The 20,952-nt window shown below is 34.2% G+C and overlaps 4 protein-coding genes across 5 annotated transcripts; 2 read left to right on the forward strand and 2 right to left on the reverse strand.

Moving 5' to 3' along the window:
• Positions 1–195: 195 nt before the first annotated feature.
• On the reverse strand, positions 196–2,099 carry LOC108216840 (photosynthetic NDH subunit of lumenal location 1, chloroplastic). Its single transcript, XM_017389688.2, has 8 exons — positions 1,956–2,099; positions 1,781–1,868; positions 1,603–1,686; positions 1,427–1,500; positions 1,225–1,347; positions 1,083–1,154; positions 781–877; positions 196–513 (listed from the first exon to the last, which is right to left on the reverse strand). The coding sequence occupies exons 1-8, from the start codon at positions 2,007–2,009 to the stop codon at positions 410–412; spliced, it is 696 nt and encodes a 231-aa protein (XP_017245177.1). The 5' UTR covers positions 2,010–2,099; the 3' UTR covers positions 196–409.
• A 284-nt stretch (positions 2,100–2,383) lies between these two features.
• LOC108216077 (uncharacterized) lies at positions 2,384–6,420 on the reverse strand. 2 transcript variants are annotated; one of them, XM_064092573.1, is made up of 7 exons: positions 6,016–6,420; positions 5,106–5,268; positions 4,290–4,490; positions 3,969–4,214; positions 3,438–3,585; positions 3,017–3,248; positions 2,384–2,924 (listed from the first exon to the last, which is right to left on the reverse strand). In XM_064092573.1, the coding sequence occupies exons 1-7, from the start codon at positions 6,392–6,394 to the stop codon at positions 2,587–2,589; spliced, it is 1,707 nt and encodes a 568-aa protein (XP_063948643.1). In that variant the 5' UTR covers positions 6,395–6,420; the 3' UTR covers positions 2,384–2,586. The 2 variants fall into 2 exon arrangements, with proteins under 2 accessions (XP_063948643.1, XP_063948642.1); XM_064092572.1 differs by having other exon boundaries at positions 2,384–2,927.
• A 2,972-nt stretch (positions 6,421–9,392) lies between these two features.
• Positions 9,393–14,243, forward strand: LOC108215565 (phragmoplastin interacting protein 1). Its single transcript, XM_017388063.2, has 4 exons — positions 9,393–10,101; positions 11,150–11,321; positions 12,302–12,348; positions 12,428–14,243. The coding sequence occupies exons 1-4, from the start codon at positions 9,551–9,553 to the stop codon at positions 13,722–13,724; spliced, it is 2,067 nt and encodes a 688-aa protein (XP_017243552.1). The 5' UTR covers positions 9,393–9,550; the 3' UTR covers positions 13,725–14,243.
• A 493-nt stretch (positions 14,244–14,736) lies between these two features.
• On the forward strand, positions 14,737–20,746 carry LOC108216876 (protein ALP1-like). The gene is made up of 2 exons (XM_017389734.2): positions 14,737–15,018; positions 19,493–20,746. The coding sequence occupies exons 1-2, from the start codon at positions 14,871–14,873 to the stop codon at positions 20,539–20,541; spliced, it is 1,197 nt and encodes a 398-aa protein (XP_017245223.1). The 5' UTR covers positions 14,737–14,870; the 3' UTR covers positions 20,542–20,746.
• Positions 20,747–20,952: the final 206 nt, after the last annotated feature.

Here is a 20,952-nt window from a genome sequence, read left to right on the forward strand (position 1 = left end):
TGACCTAGTATCAATGCTTTGGCACTTTGCAGCAGTTTGCAGGATAGATTGTCACTTGAAGCTCCATATTGAAATATCTGAATCCTTCGATATTACCAATCTACTAATCCTCAAATGGCGGAGAAGGTCATGGTCGTGATAGTCAAGTGTCTGGTTTTTTAATTATAAACTGAAAGTAACGAATGTAGACGGGAAAACACAAAAATGCTAATGTAAAATACTGGATTAAGATATACAAGTAGTTGATAATGGAATATCAATGACAGTTGTACTATATTGAGTTGCAAATCTCGTTCAATTTCAAAAAGGAGCCCAAGCGCACATTGGTACAAATGCCATGATTATGTACAAGATAAAGAAATCGATGAGCATTCTTGCGTGATGTTTCTGAGCCTGATTCTAACAGCATTTAAATGTCGAGCACCTTGAATGAGTCTGCTACTATTTTAAGCTTGTCCCTTACTCTTCTCCAACGCCTTTCATTAGCTCCAACAATTAGCGTGTAGTATCTCCCTGTGAAGCAAAATGAAATGTCTATTAACAATTACATTTGCATGGAGTTTTATAGGCTGGAGAAGAATTTGATTATAGTATGACTATGCCAGAAGAAATTTTCTGATTTCCCAAAGAACATATATGAATTTAATGCGTTGTCACTGACTCACTGGATGAAATCGTTCCAGGGCGTAATGCAATATCATTAATTGGTAGATGATGCTATACTGAGAGTTCTTAAAACTGTATGATAAAGTGCAGGAACTAGAGTCAGAGATGTCGTACCATTTGCAACTGCTATAGTTGTAAAAGCCGCTCTTGAAAAATTCTTAGAAGTGAGTGTATACTCAAAGGTGTAATAGTTCTTCCCATCGGTTGTCCTCTGCAACAATTCATGGACACAAGAACTGTTAAATCCCTTAAATTTATGCCAAGATTTGATATACTTTGGAGTTTCAGTTTAAAGGCAATTTGCACTGGATTTCCAAGAATCAGACAGATATTCTGCTGCTTAACCTTAATTTTAGCCCACTATTATTAGACATATCTGTAGTATACTGCTGCAAGATGCACAAAAGGATGCTAACCTCTTGCATATCAAATATATCTGCTACTTGCGTAGGTGTAGCCAAAACATTCTTGAGCAAATAGGGCACGACCTTGAGAAGTTGCGAAGGGGTCAGTAACAATTAGGATAGTTTCAAAAAGTAATTTGGAAGATGAAAGTACCTTGTTTATTGGACCCATATCATGGATATCTGATTTATCAGTTGGTATAAAACTCACTCTAACATTTTGCAATTGGAGATATCGATCTTTAAAAGCAGAATCATGTCCTCTATAATCATATTCCTATACATAACAAAATTGCTGTTTATGTACAACCATAAAAATCAACTTCCATCAACAGAACAAAATGTCTGAAACTTACCCTCCAATCTGAGGGGTAAATATATGAATAGCCATCTGATAAGTCCGTGAATGAATCATAGTTTGCTGGGGTTCCTGCATTTTTTGAAGCATGAAACTCCAAACAATAGAATTTCAACCTAATTCATGTTCAAAAGATTTTTGTCAAAAAAAATGTTCAAAAGAATACCATGATACCTTCAGCCAACACGGAATTCACGGGGATTATAGTCGAAGCAAGTGCTCCTGCTCCCAGCAATAGTAGCCTTCTCTTGGAATTTCCTGCAACATGAGCATTTAGCACAAACAGACATATGCAGTCATTTGTTAATGTTGTGAATACATTAGTATTCTGCAGTTGAATGTATCAGCTTACTTTCATCCTCAGAAGTTGGGTCACTTGAGCAGGCATTAATGTGGATTGCAGAAGGCTTAAGAGTAAATCTTGAATGTGCCACATTAAACTGAAAACAAGTACAGAACATAGGCTAATGATGAAAGAAAAATGAATTTAGTATTGGAATAGTAAAGTGCATGCAGCAAGAACTGACCCTTTCTGATAGACTTGTGGACGGTAAGCTGAGGGAGAGTGATGAGACTGCCATTGTTGAAATCAGAGAGCCACTCAATCTCAACTTAGTTTGTGTCTGAAATGGATATATATTTGTATGGATTGGATGTAAGCACTTGGTGATGGTTAAGATTAGTTATTATGCTTACGTGGCATTAGTCTTTTTTTTTTCAATACAAATTATTTTGTTAGTTTGCCTTTTGGTTTCTTCTCTCTTGTTTTGTTTGTTCTGCCATTCTTTTTTCACTCTCTCTTCTAAATAAACATTTAGAAACATAGGTTAATATTAAGTCAACCAGGTTTCTCCGGCACATAATAACAACCACTTTTTAAGAAAGAGCTTTTAAGTGAATACGATATCAAAGCAATAAAAGCAGAATAACATGTGAAGATAACAACAGTCAAAAATAAAAACATAAACATATTACTTCATAATTCTTTATATTGTTGTATACAGAGTAATTTTACAATTAGGTCACTTCAACTTATGATACATAAAGTGGAATAAATATAAGTGTCTATCTTACAAAAAATCTATGAAAGAATCGAATTTCGCTGGTAAATATGGGGAACATGAAAATCCCTCAATCCTAGAAGGTGAGAACTAAGGTTCAGATTAGGGTGACAGTTTTAGTAGCATGTTTTATCCTCGAAGTGCAGGAAGACTTAAGGTGTTCTTCATCAAAGGTGCCAAGACTTGATAGTTGAATTCCATAAGCATCCATTTTGCGGATATCTCGTGGAAGAGGCGATTGCCATAGTCCATCCCACCAAGCAGGAGGGAGAAGCGGCGTGTAAGCACATTGAGTAGTTTGATTGTGGCAGCTCAATGGGCCAGCAAATCTGCTCCACACATGTCCCCAGCCAATTTGATTCCGTAATCCTTCTGTAAGCAAACTACTTTGGAAGCTGCTAAAGAACGAGAAGCTGGAACTAGCAGAAGAGTTCTCTGCTGAAGATCATGCACATGGAAAAATTAGAGGTAGAAGACATAGGGTGTGGTTTTAGAAGAATGAGTTTGGGCAAAAAACATGAAATTACCAAGACTGTTTGCTGCAGCAAGAGCTGCAACTAACTGGGCATAGGTTGTCCCAACACGCCTGTGAGCCCCAGAAACTACAGCATGTTTTGCACGCGATGCAAGAAAGAAGTCGACAAAGGCAACCCATCGTGGTGCAGGTCCCCAATCCGTTGCTCTAAAAGTTACATTAGGTTGTCCATACGTATTACCTGATATATTTCCTTTAAAGTGTTCATAATCAAAATGAAGAACCTGATATCAAGAAGCAACCAGAGAGGAAGCAGGTTAAGCAAAATCTACACCCTCAGCAAAGTAAAAGATCATGACAGAAAAATTAACTAGCAGATATACAAGAAATCATGTAATGAACTTTTTAATTTAAAGTATGAAGTTTGAAGCTTTTTGCTACCTACACAAGCCAAATAATGGTTTGATTATTACCTCAAGAAATTCTTCTAAAATTGGTTTGATATCTTTTACAGCAGAGGGGCTGTCTGAAATCAGAACCACTCTGGGTCTCAAGCCCAGCTGCATATCATGAACGGCTTTTTTTATGCAACTTAATGCAGCCTGAGTTGCTCTTAAAGACCTGTAGAGAAGCATGTAAGAACTTTATACCTGTAAAATGAAAAGCATATGCGCACTTATTTATAAGAAATTACTCATACACTAGCAATAAGTACTTATGATCACTTATTCACTTGATTCAATTGTCCTGCTCCTGCATCTCGAAATCAGTGCACCACTACAAACTTTAACACTCTAATTTTATTAGACTGGAAAAAACATGTTTGTACACTTTAAAATATGTTCCCTTGCACAAGTTAGGTGCAGCAGTGAGAGGGGGGGGGGGGGGGGGGGGGGGGCACACACTTTCCAATAATCTATGTATTGGAAATTTACCGCCAAAGCATTTAAAAAGGCATGACACCCTTAATGAAATACATAAAATTGGTTATGCAATTGCAATACCTATTCATAAGCATCCGCATGTGCAGTGCAATATCAGGATCCTTCCCATCACCAAGAACTGAGTTCACTGCCAGCTTAACATTTTCTAAGGGAGATATGAGGACTCTCATAAGCTCTCCAAACACATTGGGCCTGTCATGAAGATCATTTGGTTTTCCAAATAGATTCATGGCAACTTCCCTCATTTTGATGTGGATGTTTTTTAGAAAAAACTGAGCTGCTACAGCATCTGTGGTATTTTGGAGCCTGGTATAGTATCTGAAAGTCAATACTCATATGTTAAATCCTCCAAGGGAGTAATAATTAAAATACGGTTTTTACCATATTATTGGTTCCTCCCACTCCATCCAGTTGCTACAAAGAACACTTGTTCGTGCTGGCTTCTGAAAATCATCAATCCTCATTAACAAATGTCTTTGATATTTAGTAGCACAGCCATTTTGTCTCCAAAGATGCTTAACTTCGTTCAAGGTAAATGATATGTTTGAATAAGAGACATGATCCCCAAATGGAAATTTCTTCCTGCAAAGATGCAAATTAACCAAGTATTAGGGAAAAAAATCAAAATCAACATAGTATTTATTATTAGTAACAGTAAAAGATGGAAAAAAGCTCCAGAAAAAAGCTCCAGTAAAATTCATCGCTCCTAGTATGTATATTTCCCATGTAAAAGCCTAGACATCGTTGGTGAATGCATGCAACAATCTATCAATAAATGATTCAAGTAAAAAAAACTCAGGCAGTATATGTGTAGCTGACACAAAGTTGTAAATTCATCTTTGGAATTAAACTCACTAAAGGTGGAATAGAGTTATATATTGGATCAAATGTTTCTCATAGTGAATTATATATTATGATCACAAATGCATGCACAGTCTTGTGTTATCAACCAAGAATAAAATTGAGTAACACTATGAAAACCTAGACAAAAATGCTATAATTTCATCGTTAGCATAAAATTCATGCACATAGCCAGAGAAGCATGCAGCAATATCAACTGCCTAACAGATCGGATCACTAACAAAGTATCAGTGCACAAAAAATGGCAAATTGGAAGATCAGTGGTTACTTTTGTTCATCATTTAGGTGAAATTAATGGATAAACATATATAAAGGCTTGAGAGATAACCAATATGCCTGGTTTGCCCAATAATCAGTGACCGGTCCAACATTATACTGAGTGCAGCAGCCGTCAGGATCTTGTACATTTCATTCCCAAATCCAGCTTCAGATGCTTTTCCTAAAACAAATTTATGTCTACAGAACTGCTCTGGAGGTAGGTCACGAACTCGCGAAGCACCTAAAAGATTGACAGAATAGAATAAGAATTTAATTGTGCCTCCAGCAGAGCAGCTTATTTGCAATTCGTTAGGAAAAATATTGCAATGAATAAATAAAATAATAAGCAGTTAAGTTGGTTGGTTATGCAGCATGTTGTAGTCTCACTGTTGCTCGTCATGCATCATTCAATATATTTTCTTATCTTTAGAGGAAACCAGTGCATAAAACTCTCGAATCTCGAGTATTATCCCTCTCAATGACATTATAATTACCTTAGTCCTAAACTCATACAGTTTCTTCTTTCACCACTACATAAGTAAAGATATGTTTTTACATAAACTACTTGAACGAACACCAATTAACGATGCAACAAAAATACCAATTTAAGGTGTCCTCTTAACATTTAATTTCTGAATTATAAACACGAGTTTACTCTTATCCTCAAGTTGCTAATACTTTTTAGGGTAGCAATATCTAACACGACTAGATTATCAAACACAATTACCCTCACCAAAACATTTCACTTCAAAAAAATAAAAATTCATGCACCCTTTTACAAAACAAATCAAAACATTTGGGAAACGGTTTGAAACTACCACCACAAATCACAAACTGTTCCACCACTAAACCAACATTTATAATTCAAGATTCAATTTTTCCCAATAAACCAACATTTCCTATTCAAGATTCAATCTTTATGCCAAAACAAACAAAACAACAAAAACCCATGAAAACTATAACCAAAAAACAATGAATAGCACATTACCATTAACATCAAAGTGGGCTTGAATAATCTTCCTCACCCTCAAACTCTGTTCTTGAAACCCACCTCTAAACCCATCCCCCATCTGCTCCACACTGGCACATTCTTGATTCTGGGTCTTTCTCAGAGTAGTATTATGAGGATTATAAATATAATTAGTTGTGGTATTGAGAGTTGAATAGCCAAGAGCAGCTTCTGTGATTTCTTGAGTGAGGAACTGGGTTGTGTCACCTTTGGCCAAAGAAGATGGATCGATGGATCTGAAAGCTAGAAGAAAGATGCTTACACCTGTGAAAATGGTTAAAGCTATGAAAAATGTAAGTATTGATACTCTCTTTTTCTTCCTCCTTGGTGTCCCTGGAGACTTCATTTCATTAGACATTAGCGATAGATCTACCTAGCTTTCTGTATCATTTTGACGTCTTATAGTATGATGACACTAAAAATTTCTCCGGTAGTGCCTATGTTTTGAAATATAATTTTTTGACACATATTTTTAGGTATTTTGAGTGCATGGTTAAATTTAATATTTTTGAATTATAATATTAATTATATATATTTTTTTCAGAAATAGAAAATTTAAAAAATAGTAATTTAACTATATGGTCAAAAAATTTAGAAATGTATGTTAGAAAATTCGAATAACTTATATTTCGAAATAAAGAGAGTATTTTATAATAAATGAAAATGGAGATTTTTGTTAAACATGACTAAGCTTCTTTTGTCATTATAAAAATTGGAAAGAAGATTTAATGATGCGTAGGAAACACAGTCATCAACCACTATTATAACGCACTACGAACTAGTGCTTGATTAGTATCATGAAGTGTTAGTACTTGAGAGTCTGAGTACATTAGGAAACAACAAAATATTGATTCTAAACAACTAGTTTGTAGAAAGATATTCTATCAAACATGATATGTACGAAAACATATAAGTATTAGTATAGAGTATATCGTGTGATATATTGATAGGTGTAGTTGTGCATTATATAAGCATAGATTAAGTTATGCAAATGTATGTACAACACATGATTCAATTAATAATAATGATCATATGTATTTTAAGTCACATGTCATCCGTGATTTGTATAGATCTATACGACTACGATAACTATTAAGAGGCATAAGACCAAAGATTAGTTTTTTAAGGAATATGGAAAATCATCATCGTGAGGATAGCCTAATCCTAATTTAGAATGTATCCAATTATTTTCAGAATTAGTATTCATTTTGTATAGGTATATTTTGGGAAAAGTTACACTTGTATATCTCAAGTGAAACTTGCAGCTAGAAATTCATTTGTTAGTAATTATATTATTATTAATGATAATCTTAACATCTTGCATATTTTTTGTATACGTAAATCTTGTAAATGATCAACGAATTTAACACACTTTAGTAGTATTCGATTGATTAAGAAATCCATCAATGGATGAGTTTTGTAACAAGTTCATGTGTTAGTAGTTGATAGTATAATGGAACAACAAATGTATCCGTATTCTATCATTGAATTTGTAAATGGGACGGTGAATTGAAAATATTTTATTCTTTTTTTTTTGTCATATGAAAATATTTTATTCAATGTCACTTGAACAAAATGAAATGATGATTAATTGATGACTTCAAAGTTATCAATGAATAAAAATAAATCATATCAACGACTAGTACTTCAACCCAAATGCTAATTGAGAATTTATCAGTTTAAAGCAACCATTTGCACAAAAGACAAATCAGCACAATTGTTGATTGAGTAAGTAGATGTACTTAAAAGCCAAACAATCTTGATTTGAGGAACCTCGAAGAAAGAAGCATGTCATTTAGAAATATATTCAAAATAATCAGTCATATGAAAAAACATTTTCAAATTAAAAAACCAAAAGAAATGAGTATGATATTAGATTTTACAGGATTTAGAAATATAATATTCATAAGATCTAATTTGATTTATAAACTTGGATCATAACCAAATATAACAGTATTTTTACAAGTAAAAAATAATAGTGAATTTACTTAGAACGTATAGAAAATTTCTTGTATGCAAAGAAAATGTATAGGGTTTTTCTTCATAAATACCAAGTCTAAGTTTATCTAGTGCGCACCCGAAGGATAGCGGCTGCGGGTTCCTACGTTAAAAAAAAGAATTGTTACAAAAATACTGTCATTTTTTAGAACGAATTGCAAAAACATTATGTTCCAAAAAATATTTGCAAAATACAGAGGTTTCATATGAAACCATATTTGCGACTGCTCGCAACCATATACGCAACCACAAATACAACTTTGAAAAATTTGTTGAAAATTACATTTAAATATAATAAGTTGCAAGTGGTTGTAAATGAAAAATGTGTTACCTGCGTGATCAATATTAATATAACAAAAGCAATCATAAAATCAACTAGAATCAGACTCCCCCATTTCAGTTTCTATTACATCTCAATCTATTCACCATTCCATACTTACATAATTTGCGACTGCTCTTCATATACTTATGATCTATTTAATTATGGATTTGCAGGTATGAGGTGACAACTGCTGTTCAATTGCACCAAATCTTTGCTCTGGCAGTTGCTATTGATAGTGATTGGTCGGTCACAGAAGTCAAGTATTCACATAAGCTCGTCATGCAAAAGCAGTGGTAGATGTGGAAACATAAAGAGGGGTAGGTAGTATAGAAGCAATTGTGTGTGTATACGTGTAGTAGACAACCCTTTGTATCGTATGTTTTGCAATAATTTGAATAAGTTTTTGAAAGCAATCATATATTTATAAGAAAACTAGAAGAAACATGCATCTGCAATTAATATGTGAAAATTGGGTAATTTTGCCAAATTCCCTGATATACACACACACAAACACACTTAAAATTTATCAATAAAATCCATTAAAAAATATAAAGATCTCGTTAATTTAGTTCAGTTCAAAATTATTTTCTATTTTTAATAATATTTTTTAAAGTTGTTAGATTGTAATTAACCCCTTCTAAAAAATCTAATCAATTTTATTTGACAATCTTGAGAAAATTTTGTAACTATTTAAATAATACTAATTTTATTATTTTAAATATTATTATCATTTTTTAAGATGAATAACTAGAAAATTATTATACTAATTATATCAGTGATTGAATTATTCTATTTGCAACAAAATTGTAACTCTTTTTAATTTTTAACGAAATATGCCTTCCTGAACTATTAAAAAAAACGATTTTTCTAGTGTGTGTCGCACGCTAAGCACGGAATTTGATAAGTTTGAGAGATTTTTATTGGCTTTTCTATCTTAATAATTGTTGATGCCTGTAAATGCAACAACCACACCAATCAAAATCTCACTGATATATAAAAGTCTGCGCTTGACACACTTGACAAACCCTTAGAAAAAATATGGAAACAAATTAGAGCCAACCAGCCAACCAACGACGTCGTTTACTGTCTGGTTTATACCCTTTCTTCTTGGCCTCTTGGGGTTTTAGCACTTTGGGTAGCCTAGGCTTTCTTCTCTTCCGTCACTACCGCCTCCAAAACAATAGATACACCACAATGGTCTTATCAAACAAGAAGCTCAAGCAAAAAATCAGAGCCCAATTAACAGATTCATTCATCTCATCATCCCAAAACGCCAAACAATCATTCAAATCACTTCTTGACTCACTCACCCAGAAACCCAGATTGTCAAAACGAGATAAACGCAGAGTCATAACTTCTACTGATGCTCAAACTGAAAACAAAGAGAATCAAGAAAATGGGTCGGGCTTAGAAGCTGAAAAGAAGGTGAAGAAGAGGAAGAGAGGTGAAAAATTGGGTCTTGATGGGGTGGAAAATCAAGAAAATGGGGTGGGCTTAGAGGGTGGGAAAGTGGAGAAGAAGAGGAAGAGAGATGGGAAAGTGGGTCTTGATGGGATAGAGAAAAAGGGGATTGATGGGTTGGAAAATGGTGTGAAAGAGGAGAAAGTGAAGGGGAAGATGAAGAAGAAAAAGAAGAAGAAGGGTAAAGGGAAGAAGAAGAGTGAGGGGGTTGGGGTTGAGAAGAAGGTTGTGGAGGTTGCGAAGGCGGAAGATCGGGTTGCTGAGGTGATTAAGGTCACTGATAGGTATGGATAGTCTTCGATAGATAAAATTCGATATTCACTCATACAATGGATAATATTTCTTGTACCAACTTAATTTGGATATTGTGTTGTTTCATATGCAAATTACTAACTAGTGATCTATTCAAGCAAGACTGATAAACTCTAGTACTTTGACAATAGACTTATACTAGTATGATCTGTGATTTGTGCTATGGTACCAGTGAGTTGTGTTATAGTAGCCAGTAATTTATAGCTGGATTGTAGGTTAAATTGGTTTGTAGCGGGATGTTAGTTGATATGGATGCTGGTTCTTTTTGCTTGCCTTTTTTTAGTTTTTATTTTTAAGTAGTTGATGTTTGTGCAAGATAAATAAATTGTTTTGCTGAGAGCTGTCTTAAAAGTTTATTACTTTGAGTATGTTATAGTTTGTAGTTTGTTCTTTTGAGCGCAACTCTTATTAGTTTTGCTATTTTCAATGATTTTAATATTAGGATGAAGTTTTCGGTAGGTGTAATTTCAGTCTGGAAAGTTTATATGGTTGATTAATGAGTTAACAATTGGTTTCGAAAGTTCTTATTTTTGGGGATCTAAATTATAAATTAAAATAGTAAACTGAACCATGTGGCCAAACCTCCTAGACGCCTACATGGCTTAAGGGTAAAACAACAGCAAGATAAATTGAAGCAATACTCATATAAGACCATAATTTATGTGGTTTACTAGTAGAACAGGACGATAGGTTATGCCATGGGCAATAAGCTTGGGATGCTTACATAAGAAAATGCAGTAATACTCAGTTCATTTCTCACCTTAGGCTGTAGAACACCTGGTTAACCTTAAGCATTTGGTCTACTTATTGGCCTTTTTCCCATTTAGGTTAAATATATTTGATCCCGAATTAACAGCAGGTCTAATAGACAAGGTTAGAAAAGAATAAATAAGTTGTTCTTTCTATATAAGAATAATCCTCATCTTAGTATCTTACCCAACTTACGTTTCTCACTGTATTTTAATAGAGAGGCTGTTATTATGTTGAAAATGCTTATGTGTGACTATCTGTTATTTGCAGTCAAGAAAATTCAGATGTTTCTACCAAAGTTTATGTTGGAGGCATTCCGTACTACTCGACCGAGGAGGATATACGTAGTTTCTTTGAAAGTTGTGGCACCATTACTGAAGTTGATTGTATGAGGTTTCCTGATACTGGAAAGTTTAGGGGGATTGCTTTCATCAGTTTCAAGGTAGCTCCTACCTCCTAGATGGTTTTGCATCTTCTTAACCTCTATATGACCCTGTATATTCATATTTACAGCGCTTGTGCTAATAAACGGAGAGGTTAGTATTACACAAAGAAACTTGTGTACAGTGTACTTGTTTGGTTTCTCCTTTAGTAAGATAAGAGACAAGTACAATTAAAAAGCAATTAAGAATAAATTAATCATCACATACACATATCAGGTGTAATCACAAAATTGTCCTCTTGTAACCAATCATCCTTTTTTTTATACAGTGAATATTTGGGATATCACAGTATATTTCTATCGTGCCCTATATGTATTGATATGCCTATTTTGCGAACATCCTTGGACCAGCTTTTATAATTAGGATTTATCTTAGCTAGCTGTTTCTATGGCCTATATGATCATGTCTTTGTTTTTTACAGGCACACAGTCTATATAAGCTGATAAATTATTAAGAAGCATTGCTTAGATCATAATTTGTAACCTGTTTGGTGGAGTTTAATGCCACCTGATTGTGTTACTGGTTGGTGTGGTGGTAATACATTGTTGGAGCGATATTGTCTGATCGGATTCTTAGAGCCTCCCACTCCTATGTTTATTTTGTTAAAAATTTATTGAAGGCACTCTCTTTCTTTCTCGATTTTCTATTTTACTAATTATAAACATTAGGAAATATAAGGAGTATTGCTAGAGAGGGATGCACATGTCTATGTTCTAAATGACTAGAAGCAAGTTTTTTGCATTATATCAGGGTCTGAATGAAGAGTCTCTTGCAGATGCTCTAACAAGTCTGTAGTAATCAGATCAGTGTGCTTTTTTATCCTTGCTCTGTGAAATGTTTTGAGACTCATACTAAACAAGATATCCTGCTTTGTTATAGCTTAGTTATTTTCCCTAACCATATAACATGAAAGTCGAGATCATGTTTACAGAGAGCCCATAGATTTATGCTGTGCTAATAACATGATGTTGTTTTGCAGACTGAAGCAGCAGCAAAAAGAGCTTTGGCTCTTGATGGGGCTGACATGTAAGAATTTGCTTATGGTTAATTGTCATTCTTGTGCCCTCATATTGCTTTGCACCTCACCACATAAATTTTTTCGCAGGGGTGGACTTTTTCTCAAAATTCAGCCTTGCAAGACAACTATAGAGAAAAAAGTTTCTGATTTCTCGCCTGCAATTGTGGAGGGTTACAATAGGATATATGTTGGTAATTTATCATGGGATATAACTGAGGAAGATTTGAAAAGTTTTTTCGCCGACTTCAAAGTGTCATCTATTCGATTTGGTGAAGACAAGGAAACAAAAGAATTCCGAGGTTACGCCCATGTGGATTTTAGTGATAGCCTCTATGTAACCATGGCACTAAAGTTGGATCAGAAGATTCTTTGTGGAAGACCTGTAAGAATAAGATGCGCAGTTCCTGCAAAGAAGGCAGATCCCAATGCTAAAGTTATTCCAACTAGTAGGATTGTAGAAAATGTGGAAGTAAAATCTGATAATATGGATACAAGTGCTGTCAGTGGTAAGCTAAAGCGGAGAACATGCTACGAGTGTGGTGAAAAAGGTCATCTTACTGCTTCTTGTCCAAAGAAACAAGCTGCTGATCCAATCCAATCTCTGCCAACCAGTATTGAAGTGAATACTGATAATGTTGACACAAGTACTGTTAGCGGAAAGATAAGGAGGAGAACATGCTATGAGTGCGGGGAGAAAGGTCATCTTACTTCATCTTGTCCAAAGAAACTAGCTGCTGATGCAGTCCAATCTCTGTCAACCAGTAAATATGATGATAATGTTAAAGCAAGTACTGCTAATGCTGAGGTCATTCCTGATAATGTTGAAATAATTACTGTCCCCAGGAAGATAGCGCAGACATGCTATGAATGTGGTGAAAAGGGCCATCTTTCTTCTTCTTGTCCTAATAAACAATATGCTGATCCAACAATATATATACCAACCAATATGAATGTTGATACTGTTGGGGCATATTCTGATAATAATGAGGTAGGTCCTGTCAGCGGGAAGATAAGGAGGAGGACATGCTACGAGTGCGGGGAAAAGGGCCATCTAAGTTCTCAGTGCCCGAATAAGCAACCTGCCGACTTTATGAAATCTGTGCCAGATAATAATAATGCCTATAATGCTGAAGCAACTACTCGTGATGCCCTGATCAAAAGAAATATTGCTGAAGTGAGTTCTTACAGTGCCCCTGTTGAAAGAGCTAATGTTGAGGTTAAAAACGTTAGCGCTGGGGCTAATAATAATGTTAGTGCTGATGCAACTCCTGTTAGCGGGAAGATAAGGCGTAGAACATGCTATGAGTGTGGTGAGAAGGGTCACCTTTCTTCAGCTTGTCCGAAGAAACAATCTACTGATTCAATGGTTGCCACCGCTAGTTAATTACGCAGACCCTTTGTTGTCCATTTAAAACAAGGTGATATCGTATTATTTCTGTCTTAATTCATTTGATATCTTCTAGAAATATAAACTGCCCTGCATTGGGTTTTACCATGTGCCCAATTTTTCGGATACTACACGAGACTTTTTTGGCCAGTGATTTATATTTTGGAAGAATTATTTCAATTATTGATACTTCGTTGCTGAACTTGTTGAATATCCTGGAAGATGCTGATCATGATTTGTCGGATTCATGATCCGGAAAGACTTTCATGATGCGTCTTGACTCTTGAGGAAGGAAAAAGCATGCTCAGAACGCCATAACATATCTGAGCACTCTGCGAGGTGTGCCTTTTGGGCATGTTGCTTTTCACTTTGTACTAGGTGTAGAATATAGGTATAGCTGCATATGAAATTTGCATTGTAACATTTTGAAATTTTCTACATACTTTTTATTTTCATAGTTTTGTGATATTTAAATATTGAGTTTTTTGGAATTCTATATGATAGGAATTTTAATTACTTATCGCCCCTTTCGAAGTCTGTCATAAATGTATGAGATTTTCCAGGATATTTGTTAAAAAAATTTTCTTAATTCGGACAAGATTTTTCGGGCTATTTTGTTAAAAAATTATCTAAATCTGTAAAATTTTACATCTTATCATGAGTTTTACTCCTTTAATTATTTAAGAAATTCATAAAATTCTACAAACCTTTTAAATTTCTAAATATAAACATAGCACCTACAAATTACAATGAATAAAATGCAAATCATAATTATGAAATGCTATTTTTGCAATCGATTTTAATAAATATAATGTGAGATTATTCATTCCACCTAAAATTACATATTCAAGAATACTGATGTGCACTAAAATAATTTCGTAAAATTTCAAAACATTTTTTATAAATAAAATTTGAACATGAAATCTTTAGTTGTAAAAACAAAAAAAATTGATTTAACAAAATGCACTTGATGGGTCGGTGAAGTAGTATATAAACCCCTTGTCAAGGCCACCGAGAAACTCCACGTTGTTTCTCAGCACCACCACCACCACTCTCCAAACACACACCCCCAATTTTATTAACGCTCTGGTGCTCACAACTTTTGCGAGTCTTCATATTCAGTGGGTTGTTTTTGGTGTGCCAATGGGACCCATTAGAGGGCTGAAGAGAAAGGAGAGAGCAGAGAAAGATACCTCCATTGAGGAGCTTGAAAGCAACAACGATGGCCCTTGTCTTCCACCTCAACCTCAGTCTTTTGATTGGTGGGACCAGTTCTCCAAGAGGCTTACTGGTATGTATGTTTGGTTGGTTTTGTTAAATCATTAGCTGTGATATATTTGATGTTCCATTTACTTGCAAGACTAGACTAGACTAGACCTCTATGATGATCTCGTGTAATGGCTAAGTGTGGACCACCGTAAGGTGTGTGACAATCAATCTGGGTTGGTCCTGGGGTTTGGAGGTTCCTTGTCAAAATTGGTTCACGGGGTCGTAATTGGTATACACGCTATGTATTCTCGAATTCATGTATTTATGATTCTTGAATTTCGGGGGTCCGAAACTTTTTGGGGGCGTTGAGACGAGACGATAGAAGTCTTTTCTGCTTATAGTCGGGGCCACCCGTGTTACAATCTTACATATATTGGGGGAAGGACAATTCAGAATTGTTTAGATAAACTCATTTGGGGTCGTTTGGTTCGTGCTTTTCTAGTATCAGTTCCATACCCATACCCGGTTTTTGGTTTGAAAAAGAAGTTTTCTCGAAACCCATACCTCAACCTCACAAAGTATGAGATTTTCATATTTGAAGGGGAGGTAAGTATGAAGTTTGGGTCTAGGGAATCAAATTTTTTTCCTTTTATTTTCATCTCTATCTATGCCATTACTTGAAAATTGTTAATACAAAAAGAAATTAATGACCCAAAAATATAATAAAATATTAAATAATTTTTTTAATTAATGAAAATTAATCACTTGAAATTATTTTAAGTCAACCATATTCATTCCACCACTCAACCAAACACATGATATCAAAATGATACCTCAACCTCATACCACCTTAACCCGACTCCTGATTCCCAAAATGATACCTCAACCTCATACCACCTTAACCCGATTACATGATATCAAAATGATACATCAACCTCATACCACCTTAACCCGATTCCTGATTTCCGAAATGATATCTCAACCTCATAGCACCTTAACCCGATTCCGGAATTCAACCCCGTAACCTCTCTCGAATCAAACGAACCCTTGAAAATTTAAGGTGTTTGGCGGATGGTTGATGGGTGTATTTTATCATATATAAAATAATTATATATAATCTTAAAGTTAATTGGATTAAAAATATATTAAATATTATACTATAATTAAGTCAAACATATGCATTAACATATATAGAATATTATAAGTATTCTTTGAGAAATTATATAAGTAATAGGTTAAAAATTGAAAGGAGTCGTGTATAAATATTACATTTATATAAGGACAATTCAAGGGCATGTATTATTATATTATTAATAGGTTCAAAAGAATTGAAAGGAGTCAAACATATGCATTAACATATATAGAATATATTAAGCCATGTATTATTTTTTTAACATCCAAGGGCAATTCTAATGGTGTGCTATATCTTGTTCAATATCTATATTAGAACAAAGACCAAAATTTATCACTTCAATGGTGTTCAATATCTTGTGCTAAAATAGCACAGTACTAGACTGTGCTTTGCCTAAATTTAGAACAACAGATAGATGAAGCTATAATTAACAACTCATCCCCCCTTATTAAAAAGCTGCACTAAATATAGAACAAAATATAAATGTGGCTATAATTGACACCTTATCTTACCTCATGAAAAAGTGAAAAAGTTAGATAGAAAAATTTTGGATTCAAAATAGGTGGGGTACTTTGGGAACCTACCATTTGGGACATGACGCTATTTTAGCAAAAGAACAACTTTTTGGTGGTAAATTATATTAATAGCTCCATCTATTTTAGTACAACCATTGGACATGCCCGGGTAAGATGAAGGGGAATCATAACCTTAATCTCATAGGTTAGTGTTTGGACTAACAATTTGGTTGTTTAGAATGGGAACCTTGTTACTTTGAGCAAATTATTCTGTACATATCCTTTCGAATTCTATATCATACTCATTTCCATCCACCCTGATTCCTATCTTTCATTGGCATTACCGATCCTCATCAACTATCCAAATGCCCCCTATAATAATTAATTAACGTTATGTAATTAGTTATAACATAGTCGAACTATTTATATTCCTAAGTTTCTATATAAGGACAAATGTGGTGCAACATGAATATATAATCTATGGTGAACCGTTGTTGTTACATGTTTAACCCCAATTATACAAAAGTTCTAGTTATGTATAAATAATGGCACCATCCTTTATAATAGACGTGTTTAACCTTTGTTGCACCTAAGTTGCACTAAAAGTTTTACCTATTTACAAAAATGCGATTGTTTTATTCTTTAATGAAGGTCATTAATTAGTTTCGAAAATATAACCTCCTTCTATGTTTGATTACCATTGTCTCTAAAAGTTTGCAGCAATATGTGAATTTTAATGTGTGTGTATATATATATTATTTATAGCTGTTGACAATAATTTAAAGTTGATGTAAAACTTTCTCCTTCTTTTCAGAAAATATATACTATTATATTATTAGGTTTAATTTCATATAATCAGGACAATGGATCAAGTTCGTAAATATTATATGTGTGTGTATACATTGATTGTTGCCCTTTGTACTTTTGTACTTGCATTTTTATATAGGAAGAAAAATAACAAATTTTATATCTAATACTATCATTGCTTTACAGTATTTTTACTTCCCCATCATAATATATGGTTTTTTGAGAAAAAAATAAAGCCATGATTCTCAATCACACATTAAATATTTCTTAGATTTTCAATTACAAATTTATAAAGTTCCGACTGAATGCTCATGAGTCATGAGTGATTTATGTTTGAGGAAGCAGGTTGAGGTTTGAACAGAGAGAAAAATACAATTTCTTGAAAAGAATCCAAGACTTAATTAAATTAGAGCCTATAGAGACTAGTCGACAAAAGCTTTACAAGCTTGATATATGTATGATTCATGTTCTGCCATTGCATAATCAGTTCTCAAAACAAAAATGAGGTGTGAAACATGAAAAGGGGCTTTGATAATTGAGATTAGCTAAAGAACAATATGAAGGCAATAAAGTGCAATGAATATGCAAGACTTAAATATCAAAGGGATTTTGGGACTCTATGCATAAAAAATAGACAGAGCACATGAGTACTATACTATTATAACAAGTTGCTGGCAGTGGTCAACAAATTCTGGGTAACAGGGAATTGTCTATTTGATAATAGAATTCCGAAAAATTGTTTGTATGTTTGACCGAATGACATGAGAAAAAGCATACATAGAAGCAGTAGATCTTAGTAATTTAGCTTTATTAATGTACAAAAATGTGGTTGGAGGAGTTTATTCAGTCAAACGTAATAAATATAAAATGAAGGTTATATATTGTGATTATTTAAAATAGTTTAGCTTTATTAATGTACAAAAATATGTTGTTTTAAAAATGATGATTGCTGGAATGAGTATAAACCTTAGTGTTGGAAGTGCAAGAAATTTGGACATGCAGAAAGATCGTAGAAAGAAGACCTAGAAAGCGTCAATCTGGCACATGATGAGGCTTAGCAGAACTGTTGTTTCAATATTGGAGAGATATCCTCCAATAGATAAAGTTGGTGAGAAGTGCATCAACAAATTGCTTTAGTGAAAATTTACCAGAACGTAAGTGGCGGGCAGTACACCAACTAAGAGGTTGATGATGATATTTGTCAAACAAATTTAGAACCTGGGATTAAGGCGAAACTTAGAGTTAAGAGTGAATATTAAGAATAATTAAAAAGTTGATTTGAATAGATATTGATTATTCCTGAAACTCTTTTCTAGTACTCATTGGCCAGTGGGATCAGTAGGATTAATTTCATAATTAAAATAATATTTCATGTTTCCTAATTACTATTGTCTGTTTTACCACAAGATCTCATATTAATACTAGTGTTTCTTTCATGTATTTTTTTTTGTTCTTCATCAAAATCTGAGCACCCAAAATAAGCTTTGAATTTATGAGATTTTACACTGTTCATGGGTTTTTTTTGAATTTATTCTTGATTAATCTTATATTAATACTAGTGCTTCTTTTATGTATTTTTTGTTCTTCATCGAAAGCTTTGAGCACCAAAAATAAGCTTTGAATTTATGAGATCTTACACGGTTCTTGTGTTTTGTTGAATTTGTTCTTGATTGTGTACAATCAAGAAAAAATTCAACAAAAAAATGGTGGCTTGCTTGATAATGATGATGTTTCTTTGCAAGGGTTCTTAATTTTGTTGAAATCTGTGAGTCCTTGCTGTATTTACGATATTGACTTCTGATTCGCGACAATTATTATTTGAAACTTTGGAATAGGCTGGAAATTCTGTAGAGGAAATGTACCCAGTTTTGCAAATGACTGATTATAGACAGTGAATAGGAAGGAAAAGTGGTACAAAGCTGGTCTATAAAAACTAATAATAACATATCATGTGATTCCTTTATCAGTCTATCTGCAATTTGGCAAACTCATTGATAAGCCTATGTTGAGTATTAGAGTCTTATATTAGTAACCTGAGAAGTATTTCCACGTCACTCAAAATGAGATGCACAGACTAATGTCTGCATTCTATGGTATTTCAGGGTCATTGTCTGAATCAAAGGATTCAGCAAATTTTGAATTAATTTTCAAGATATCGAGAAAGACGTTTAAGTACATTTGTTCACTTGTGAAGGATGTTATGATGGCAAGGTTTTCAAGTTTCACTGATATTAACGGGCGAGTTTTATGTCTTGAGGATCAAGTAGCAGTTGCTTTGAGAAGGTTGAGTTCTGGTGAATCATTATTAACTGTTGGTGATTCCCTTCAGGTAAACAAAGCAATTGTCCGTAAAATAACTTGGAAGTTTGTGGAAGCTATGGAAGAAAGTGGAATCCACCATATCCAGTGGCCTTTTACAGAAACAAAGATGACAACGGTTAAGTCAAAGTTTGAGAAAATTCGAGGGCTCCCAAATTGTTGTGGTGCCATTGACACCACACACATTAAAATGTGTCTACCCAGTAGTAAGAATAAATCAAATGTGGTCTGGTACGATAATGAGAAGAACCACAGTATGATCTTACAGGCAATTGTGGACACTGATATGAGATTCCTAGATATTGTTACTGGGTGGCCAGGAAGTTTAAGCGACTCTATTGCTTTCAAAAGCTCAAGTTTCTTCAAACTTTGCAATGAAGGAAAGAGACTAAATGGGGAAACAGTGAAACTTTCAGAAGGAACAGAACTGAGAGAATATATTGTAGGAGATGCAGGATTCCCCTTGTTACCATGGCTCTTGACTCCTTACCGAGGAAGAAATCTTTCTGAACATAAGGCAAGCTTCAATAGGAGGCACACTGCTACACATTCGGTGGCACAAAAGGCATTATCACGGTTGAAGGAGACATGGAAGATCATTGGCGGAGAGATGTGGAGACCTGATAAAGACAGGTTACCAAGAATTATTCTTGTTTGCTGCCTGCTGCATAATATAACAATCGATTTGGATGATGAGGTGCAAAAAGAAATTCTCTTCACTTATGAAAATGACTCCGAATATAGGCAGCAAATTTGTGATTCTGTTGATAAGGCTGCAGCCGGAATGAGAAGGAAGTTATCTCTTTATCTCTCTGGAAGGTTGCAACCATGATAGCATGTCATCTCTTTAGAATTTCCATCTTTGTTGAGTCACTATCTAGGCCTGTTACTGTTTAAATATCTTAGGTCCCTTGCACATGCCTTTTCTTTCTTCATATCAGTTTGATTATCTATGATGTGTTGTAGGACTAACAATTTTAATGTCTGTGTGTTATCAAAGAGTCTCTTCAAATATTGGTAAAAAGGATTTATATGAATGAGAATCTCATTTATAGCTTTCTGGCATACCTTTCTCTTGAAAGCTATAATCACATAATAATGTTATCGATTCTAAATTGAATCCTGAATACACGAGACATAACTTTATTGGTCACTTATATGAGTTATGTAGAGTCAATAGAGATGCACAATATTATAGGAGTACCCAATTAAAAGTATGCCACATGCATCTAGTCCTGCATGC

This window comes from Daucus carota, chromosome 4, assembly GCF_001625215.2.
Source record: "Daucus carota subsp. sativus chromosome 4, DH1 v3.0, whole genome shotgun sequence".
NCBI lineage: Eukaryota > Viridiplantae > Streptophyta > Magnoliopsida > Apiales > Apiaceae > Daucus > Daucus carota.

Bases quoted from the DNA above. Each gene is read 5' to 3' on its own strand.
- LOC108215565 (XM_017388063.2), top strand. From the start codon at position 9,551: ATGGTCTTATCAAACAAGAAGCTCAAGCAAAAAATCAGAGCCCAATTA. The intron at 11,322-12,301 runs GTAGCTCCTACC...GTTGTTTTGCAG, and splicing joins TTGCTTTCATCAGTTTCAAG to ACTGAAGCAGCAGCAAAAAG. The intron at 12,349-12,427 runs GTAAGAATTTGC...ATTTTTTCGCAG, and splicing joins GCTCTTGATGGGGCTGACAT to GGGTGGACTTTTTCTCAAAA.
- LOC108216840 (XM_017389688.2), bottom strand. From the start codon at position 2,009: ATGGCAGTCTCATCACTCTCCCTCAGCTTACCGTCCACAAGTCTATCA. The intron at 1,869-1,955 runs GTCAGTTCTTGC...ACTTGTTTTCAG, and splicing joins CCACAAGTCTATCAGAAAGG to TTTAATGTGGCACATTCAAG. The intron at 878-1,082 runs GTTAGCATCCTT...GAATTGTTGCAG, and splicing joins ATATATTTGATATGCAAGAG to AGGACAACCGATGGGAAGAA.
- LOC108216876 (XM_017389734.2), top strand. From the start codon at position 14,871: ATGGGACCCATTAGAGGGCTGAAGAGAAAGGAGAGAGCAGAGAAAGAT. The intron at 15,019-19,492 runs GTATGTATGTTT...ATGGTATTTCAG, and splicing joins GTTCTCCAAGAGGCTTACTG to GGTCATTGTCTGAATCAAAG.
- LOC108216077 (XM_064092572.1), bottom strand. From the start codon at position 6,394: ATGTCTAATGAAATGAAGTCTCCAGGGACACCAAGGAGGAAGAAAAAG. The intron at 4,215-4,289 runs GTAAAAACCGTA...ATACTATACCAG, and splicing joins TGGGAGGAACCAATAATATG to GCTCCAAAATACCACAGATG. The intron at 3,586-3,968 runs GTATTGCAATTG...GCTTCTCTACAG, and splicing joins ATGCGGATGCTTATGAATAG to GTCTTTAAGAGCAACTCAGG.